General features: G+C 41.7%; 1 protein-coding gene across 1 annotated transcript in view; it reads left to right on the top strand.

Annotated features, from left to right (window-relative positions):
- Positions 1–777: 777 nt before the first annotated feature.
- The window catches only part of agtpbp1 (ATP/GTP binding carboxypeptidase 1), a 36,615-nt gene continuing 27,847 nt past the window's right edge, over positions 778–9,545 (top strand). The window contains exons 1-3 of the mRNA XM_080765735.1: positions 778–852; positions 2,211–2,269; positions 3,580–3,710. Coding sequence (XP_080621861.1) covers positions 2,238–2,269; positions 3,580–3,710 — 163 coding nt within the window. The 5' untranslated portion in view covers positions 778–852; positions 2,211–2,237. The remainder of the gene's footprint in view (positions 853–2,210; positions 2,270–3,579; positions 3,711–9,545) is intronic.

Below are 9,545 nucleotides of genomic sequence, written 5' to 3'. Positions count from 1 at the left end.
GTACAATAATCGGGACAACTGAGCTCTGATCATGTCTAGCCCGGGCCATAACGGTCTATGTGCATACTAGACCGATATGAGCTGCCACTATGTGGTGGCATGGGGAAGGACAGCGTATTATTTGTACGTCTCTAATGTTCTGATGAATTGAAAATGTAATGCTTTACCAGTGTGTCGTCTACATAGTAACAGTTTTTGTATTGAGTTGTGCTTTCATTTGAAATGTACCCTGGTCCTGCATACATAAATACTTCAATCAATCAATCAATCAATCAATCAAAAACAGCCCACTGGGCTGTTTTTGATTGATTGATTGATTGATTGAAGTATTTATGAGCCCAGTCAGTCATACTATAAATGATTAGATTAGATCAGATAATTCATGATTTGATTCATTCACAAATTTAATAAATAAATAATAAATAACATTAGTAGTATAGGCCTATACATATGATATTTCGTTATTGTTGGATTATGACAAGGCGGAGCGCTGCTGTCACCTGTCAATGCGCTGGCTGTGTTGTCACCGTTGTCACAGACGGTTTATATGCTCTTTGTAGTAACCTCGCGTCACCAGGCGAAAAGCCTGGTTTCTATTTACGGCTCCCCGCTCAGGTCCGTCTAGAGCCCGCCTACCTTGTCTGGTCATTTCCACGCACACTTACATGCACCCATTCAATCTGTTTCCGTATCCGCTAAACACCAGATCTGCAAACTGCAAAGTGAGTCGGCCTCAGTCTTCATATCGTATCATAACATAACATCGGGGCGTTCCAGACAACATCCCTGACCATTTTGTAGAGAATTGGTCTTGGTCCGCCTGAAATGGGACTGCAATTCTGTTTGACACAGGTTCGTAACCCCCCCCCCCCCCCCCATTGTCTAAGTATAAAGTATCTCACTGACATGTTGTCCTAGCAAACATAACCTGACTGTTCTGTATTTGTACATGGATGTTACCGTTAGCACAATAGCTAGCTAGCGCAGGCTAACAGCTGAGCAGGTGCAGCTGCAGCAGAGGCTATCATATCACTATGTGTTAAATGTCATGCATGCTATTGCATATCCTTACTGAATGTAACATTAGAGTTAGACTACTGGGTTCTGACACAGTCTGATACTGTACTGACAGAATAGACAGACAGGCCCTTTCTCTGCACAACTTGAGAGATGGCAATTTAACATCCAATCTAGAATCATTCATTCACAAGATAACTTGGGTCAAGTTGGGTGGCACTGGTAGAGGGGGCTGTTTAATTTAACTCTGGCAGTGTATTCAGAGTTATAAATGGATAAATTAAGATTGACGTTTTATGTGTGCTAGTGCATAATGGTTCAGGGCTGTAGAGTAAACCATATAGACCAGGACTTGTTTGGTGCTAGCTAGCTAGCAAGTTTAAAATTATGACTCATCTGATCTCAAATCATCCATGCGCCTGTGTGTGTCACTGTCTAACCTAAAATGAATGTGATCATGTATTTACACACTGTGTGGTTGTAACCATTTTCCCCTTGATAAAATGTCGCTTGAAGTAATAGCAGTTCTCATGTCACCCCATTAAATGTTTGATGGCATTGTAATAGACACTAATAACTCATTTATGACTCAGGTAGAATTACTCCTTTTAGAAAACACACACACACACACACACACACACACACACACACACACACACACACACACACACACACACACACACAACAAATGTTTGGTAGTACCGGTAGTTATTTATTTACTTAGGTGCTTAGAAAGCTTGTCATGCTCTTCCTTGTCTTGACGGTATCTTCTTAATTACTTTTCATAGTTCTTGTTTCTAGATTGTGTATATGCGCAATGTCACAACATGTTTGTCTTTTTAAGTTTTTATATAATTTATTCACTGATGATAGTCAGATTATTATTATTACCGGTATTATTATTATGTCTGTCTATTATTCTTATCTCACTACTCTTACCTGTACCTATCCTGTGTTTTCACTCTTACTGCTGTGCTGTTGCTGTGCTGTTGCATATCCTATCTTATCTTAAACCCACAACGGTTACAGTACATGTCTCTCTTGCAATCGATATTCTGTATGAGTCCATGTAGCTGCTTTGTTTTTGTTTAGTTTTTCCCTGGAAGGTTGTGTTTACTTACTAGTAGAAAATATGTGATTAGGTGGCGGTTCTAATTCTGGCATCTTGCAAATTTACTCTTCTCCTCTTGCAGATGATATGAAAAGTATACGTGGTCAAAATGAATAAGCCCAAAATGACTACAGAGAAAGGGTTAGTAGCTTTGTTTTCTAAATAAGAGACATGCACACACACACACACACACACACACACACACACACGGGGGAAGGGTCAACCCAGTATAGCAGCACATTACTGATAAGTGTCATTCTAGGTACATTCTGGCTTGGTAAAAAATTTAGCTGTGAGATGTGCAAGATAATCAGTTCACTGTATGTCTCTGTTTACATGCATCCTATTATTAAAGCTACAATCTGTAAGGTGTATATCCTCTCCTAATCGACAGAGGTAATTGCAACTGTAACGCCTGGGATTTTTTACCTGTGTCTCCTGCATGGGAGACCAAACATCATTGAAGAGGGAATCCCTGCATGGGAGACCAAACATCATATTATTGGTGATATTAATTGGGTGTGAGCTTCAGGCAGGGCTACATGTCAACTACTGCAGATGTGCTTGTTATTATTGTAATAACATACTCTATTATACAGATTGGTTAAAGTCTAATTTAATCTGGTATTGTACCCTGTCCCTATATCTGATGTCTGATATACGGTAATCTTACTTAAAGTAAGAGGTTAAGGCATGCTATGACCACCCATTTTATTTGCTATGATAACTTACATTGGCAAACCATATTATTATCATAAGCCAAATGACCTTAGTTTTCACTGGCAACATGCTTGCTAAATGTTTCACCATTATGTCCTTGATTCAGTCCATTTTTGGGTTTTGCATGCATGTGAATGACTTTTGTTCTTGATTAAGCTGCATGTCTCACCCATGACATCTCTCTCACTTTTATTTCTTCCATATTTATCTCGAGGGGTTTGCTTTATTTTCTGCCTTTAACGTCTCTGTCTTTATATGGACATACAGACTCAGTCTGGCAGAATCTTAGTTTTGATTCGGTCTCCCTTGGCAATTGTAGCTATGCCAACAATTGACCCTCTAACCCTGCTTCTATATGTGCTTTTTATAGTTATGGAGTGGAAACATGACAATTTATGTTTAGACAATAGACATAATGTTGTCCACATGTTTTGGCATGCAGACATTTATTGTTGCAGCATCAAGTAAGTCATACTGTATCAGTCATCCATCAGTTTAGAATCGGTTTAGAATAGATTTTGTTAAATGCTCTTTTAAATTGAGACTAAATGTGACTTAACATGAATTAACAAATAGAATTAACATTAAGAAAATGAATTATATTATGCAACAACTTAAGCGTGTTTGTGCACACTGCACTGCACACACAGTCACACACACACACACACACACACACACACACACACACGCACACGCACACGCGTTAACAATGTTGTTCACTGTGATTCCAGTGTTCCCAGTAACTCTAGGGTACTGATGTTGCTGGCTCAGCTGGAGAGGATGAGCGGTGAGGCCATGATGACGGATGCTGAGATCGCTCGACAGCTCACTGCAAAGATCCTACATCTCATACAGACACAGGGTGAGAAATGTACACACTCATCCACAACACCACACACACATGTCAAATACCTATCTTTATTAATTTGCTGTCACTGTTATTTGACTCATACTATTGACACTGTTACTTGGTTTATAAAGTGGCGCGGTATAACTAGCATAATCATCCAAAAAGTGGACTGCTGTGGTTTGGAATCTCAAGTACAGATTCCGAGCTGTGCTACTGCATCTGTCAGCAGGGTCATTCAGAAGGTGTATATTGTTTTTAACGGGAAGGGAAACATAGGTGCCCCAACAGGCAAGAGGAGGGCTCAGGGTGGACCTAACGGGCCAAGAGGAGGGCTCAGGGTGGACCTAACGGGCCAAGAGGAGGGCTCAGGGTGGACCTAACGGGCCAACTTCTACTATCTACATTCCATTGGTTTTGAGTAATGCTGACTAATTTACGAGGATCAGAGTGCTCTGGGTTCATGATTCGGCTGGTTGTCCCAGGATAGCACTATGCTTATGTACTGTAGTACTGTAAGTACTGGAAACATTTCAGCTGCAGAGGAGAGGTCAGTGTAACCTGTAACCTAACCCCCCTCCCCCCACACACACGCACACACACACACACACACACACACACACACACACACACACACACACACACACACACACACACACACACACACACACACACACACACACACACTTTCTCTCTCTCTCTCAGTTTTCAGTCCACACAGTAAAATCTCCAGTGTTCATTTATCCATTTGTAACTCGGAGAGTGTGCAAATCTCTAGGGTCTAAATTAACACACAGGATTTTATAGTGCATTGGGTGCATAATATATGACCTGCAACCCACTAACCCCATCACCCAAATACATATAACCCCACCCCCATTCCCAGGCTCCCTTCTTCTTTTACCCTCGCACCCATTTTCTCCTCTCTCTGCCTCTTTCCACACTTCTTCTTCTTCGTCTTGATCATCTGCTTGCTTTTCTTGTCTCCCCTCCTTCACAAAGTTCACAGACAGGCCTTCTCGTCATAGGGAATTCAATCTTGGAACCCATTCAGTGGGAAATATAATACAGATTTTCCTACTTGGTTTTTAATCTCCTTTTGTGTAGAAACAGGAACTCGGTTTGGCTCCTCTACTTTCTTAGTCCACTTCCTCCTGGGTGCTTCTGTGTTTATTCCTACTAACAACAACATATTTAGGGCAGTTGATTAAGTTGTTTCACAAGGCTATAATTACCTTTACACATTCTGTGAACACGCACACACACACACACACACACACACACACACATGCACAATTCCATCTGCATACACATGCCAGTAAGCATATTTTTATGGGTAGCAAATGACACTCAAAGAAAAAGAAGCACAAACTTATGCACATATGCAGTGCATGTGCAGTGCACACAGATTTGTGCCAGCCAGGTAGACATGATAAATGAAACCGTCTACAGTCTTCTTGCCCGCAAGTGCATCCTCTCTTGAAGGTGGGTGCAATTAGGGATCAGTGGGCATTAACATTATGCATTTGAAGGGTTGATTCCTACATTCCAAACCACACAGACAGACACAACTTGAACCAAAGCACCTTGTTTAGTTCATATTGTACTTTACATGCGTTACGCATTGAGCTGCACTGTACTGTAATAGGCCACATCATTTGCAGTGTCATTTTGATTTAGAGCTCCAATGAGTATCAGATTTGACCTCCCTCCATTATTAACAATGTTGCTCTGTCATTTCTGACGTGAATCCACACACCTGTGCAGCAACCCCCTCCCGGCCATCATTAAAGTTACTAATCTGGTCACAGTTCATTACTCAGCATCCAATAGCCATGTGATATAGAGTCCTCCTAGAGAAAACAAACCACTACAGTAGTTGTCCTCCATTGAGCGGCAATGACTCAGGGGTAGAGTGACTGGATGGGAAGCGCAAGGTTCCCAGTTCGAACCCGGGCTCCCCCAGAGTTAGTGTCGAAGTGTCCTTGAGCAAGACTCTGAACCCCTAATTGCTCCCGATGTGCAGGTTTGTGCCTTGCATGGTTTTCTCCGGCATCGGTGTGTGTGAATGGGTGAATGTAATGCACAATCTCTGTAAAGCGCTTTGGATAAAGGCACTATAAGTGCAAAATTTACTGTACCATTTACCCTACTGTCAGCATGCATTCACGGCAAAACATGTGTTGTTGTTTCCATTGCATAGTAGCATGTTTTTTTTACACTGACATTTGTACATGTGTAACAGACACGCATTCAAATTGTGTATTTTATATCTGCTTCAAAAAAAGAAAAGAAAGTGGTGCTATAAATGTATTTTTTATGGAACGTGTAGGTCTTGTCTGTTTGTTAGATACACTGATTTGTGGATTTTTAGGTATTTCTGGACAACCACTGATCCGACCGACTTTTGCCTCTGCACTCCCTCGGTCCTTGGATGATGCAAACCCCACGTTGGCTGCTTATTGAGATATGCACGTAGCACACAGACATGGAGATTCTGTGCATTTCTGGATATCGTTAGATGTGACATGGATTTAGCTACTTGCTCTATGTGGTAACGTAATCTTGCTTTTTATAGTGAACTTAACCTGAGTGCAATTATGGGAAACGGAGTGATGGGCAGGGGGAAGTCACCGTTGTTTCCCCTGTAGGGTTAAATCATTCCATTGTTGTTCACACACGTTTGAATTATTTCTGTTTACATTTTGGCAGTACAAACATATAGTATGTCAATGTCACAGACCGTTTGAAATTCTTTCAGGTGTCACTTGGCATCATGATTGACATTGGACACTGAAGAAAGAGGATGATATGCGAACATAATCTTAGTGTTGATTTTAATGCATCTTGATGATCGGTTAAACCTATATATGTATATGGAATAGTGAACTCAATCTTGGCTCATGTTGCGTCATATTTTATTTCATGTCTCTCTGACATATTATAAAAAATGTAGCCAATATAAAACATAGCAGGCTATCATTCTCACTTTAAAATACGATGGAGGATCAGGGCAGTTTTGTGTGGATGTGTCTTTCTCTCTGTGTGCCACACAGCAATGCACTTAATCCATCACGATTGATGTGTGTCTCTCACTCACTGAATGATGATATTGCTTGATGATGTTGTTTCTCCTTCTTGGCCAGTTGTCCCGGCAGCTCTGGGCTGTGACCTGGTTCATAGTAATCACACTCTGTGCCTGCATGAGTCTCGTGTCAACCCCCTCAGACACTGAGGGTGTTGGAGAACAGAGTACCGTATTATAGAAGGAAAGAGGCCAGTGGAGTCAGTGCTGGCTAATGCAGACGAGGCCTGCAGTTGCGTGACATTGGTGCCTGTCTGAATTATTGTTATATGTGTCTGCTCTAGAATGCAGTCAGTCGTTCGCTCTCCTCTCTCTCCAATACTGATTAGCAGGAAAGGAGGAGGAGGAAGAGGTAGGAGAAAGGAGAGTAGGAGGAGGAGTCAAGAGGTAACCGTCCTAAACAGTCTTGTTTCTATAGGAGTGGCAGAGTGGTCAAATTGCTGTAGCATTTGGAACTAGGTGTTGATGGCAGAATTCATAGCCCTCTCATTTCAAAGTGTTTGTTCTTTCACTTGTGGACAGTTGAGGGGCTTGGTTTGCATCTTTCTGTGTTCTTCTGTTGGCCTCATTGTGTAGAGCATCAAGCTCTTGAAGGCAGTGAACCTGGGAACTCAAAAGGATTTAGACATTTTCTGCTTGCCCCTTGAGAGGTTTGTTGCCTTTGTTGTTGTGAGATGGAGTACAGCTACATGAAGAGACGCAGTAAATCTGTGGTCTGCCCCGACTCACCAGGTAAAAAATATTCCTACTTATTATACAATCTTATCGTCGCTCTAATTAAAACATGCATTGTTTTTATATATATATATATATATATATATATATATATATATATATATATATATATATATATATTTATTGAGGTGTGCTCATTGAACTTGCCAGGCAATGTAACCACATGAACTCTAGGTTTCTGAGGATGAAATAATAGGGGAACATTTGGTGAAAATAGGCAAACATTGAGTGAAAATAGCAGATTTACAAATTCACAATCACAATGCGACATGCGTAGTGACCTATTAGATCTGCTTTCACTATTGACATGCAACAAAGTAGATAGGGTTTAAGTGGTTCAAAACCTGATATAGTAAAACGTGTATAATACAAAATCAGGTGTGTATGTTGTACATTAATTACATTACATTAAGTACATTAATTAACTCTGTTTGGAACAATCTAACATTTTACACTTAGGAAATGGGGTCACCTGTTGACACCGGGCCAGTGCCTCATTTACTAATTGTTTTGGACTTCTGAATATTGGTACCTGTTGCAGCAGTGTGTGTATTTCCATTCAATTAAAATACAAAAGTATTAATAGTATTATTTGCTTTGGTGGCTACTGGCTACTTCAATTTGTAGTTCATGGATGGTAACTTATTCTACTGTTAGACTCTAAACATTAACTTTTCTTGTAAATGTAATACGTGGCAGGCAGTACAGGAGACTGCCCTCATGCAGTCTTTCTGCAATGCCTGTCTGATCATAGCCTCTAGGGATCTTGTTTTGGGCTTCGAGGATTAGTGTTGCAATGTCATTTTGTTTCAAGAGCTTTAAAAAGTCTGGTATGACAGAAATGTCTTCAGAGGTCACAACTCTCCCAGCCACTCAGTGATGAATCTGTGTGTAATAAGCACGCACGTGCATACAGTGCGTACAGTGTATACAGTACACTCACATGCGTGAGTGTACTGTGCACACATAGATGTACACATTCAGCACATGCATGTGTCGAATGTGTGTGACTGGAAGTGCATGTGTGCACACATCTGTTATGTCGTGTTTCCATACTGATCTATGTTTGAGCCAACACATGCTCATTGAATGCGTTTGTAGTCAAACAGCTTAACGTATTGCATCATAAATCAATGGAGCTCGCACGCTTGACTCCCTCCATGGCCATGCCCATACTCCATTTACACCCTCGTGTTCAGTTTAGGTCTCCATCCATCACACTGGCACGCTCTCCGCAGCCACCTGTGAGATCTGCACCAGGCAAAACAAATCAGGCTGGGCCATGATATGCTGAGGTGTGACATGCCTACATCTAGGCCTACAGAGGCGGCCTGCACATTGCCTTTTTACAGGTTCTACCCCATGACCTTTCCTGTAGCACCACCTTCAGGCCAAAATGTAAAATGTACACCAGGTTTCTCATAATCTAATAGGCAGGTTGCAACCAAGTAGCCTGGGCACCATTTCATTTCGGTATATGATCCGGGCTGGAGCCGGATGATATGCTTACGTCATGTTGTAGGCAATGGTTTGCCTACAACTAAAAGCAATAAAAGCTCTCGTAAGCGAGAGCTTTTATTGAGAGCGAAAATGAAGTTGTCGCCACCTGTTCCGACTACAAAACAATACTACAACATGACGTAACCACATCATCCGGCCCCAGGCGGGATCATACGGACTTTTGAAACAGAGACCAGGCTTTCCTCCGAGGCGGTGGAAAGCCTGGTGAGGCGAGGTTAGCAACCAAGAGACAGAACCAGCGTTAGCCCCGCCCCCCAACTATTCATTTCAGTAGAAGTTGCTCAGTGGCGCCGGAAGTACAATTATAACTCAATGCCTCGAGGGAGAAGTTTAGCCTAGCCTTGCCCGGACCTCCTGGGCGTGCATGTGCATGTGCATGTGCATGTGCATGTGCATGTGCATGTGCATGTGCATGTGCATGTGCATGTGCATGTGCATGACCTCAAGTCTTAGTCTTAACCTTTTGTATGTTTCTGTAAGCAGAGAATAGCAAGACTGACATTCAGTGC

Source organism: Protomyctophum bolini (assembly GCF_963924005.1).
Source record: "Protomyctophum bolini genome assembly, chromosome: 6".
Taxonomy (NCBI): domain Eukaryota; kingdom Metazoa; phylum Chordata; class Actinopteri; order Myctophiformes; family Myctophidae; genus Protomyctophum; species Protomyctophum bolini.
Note: the sequence above shows the minus strand (reverse complement) of the source record. Positions and strands in the feature narration are given on the sequence as shown.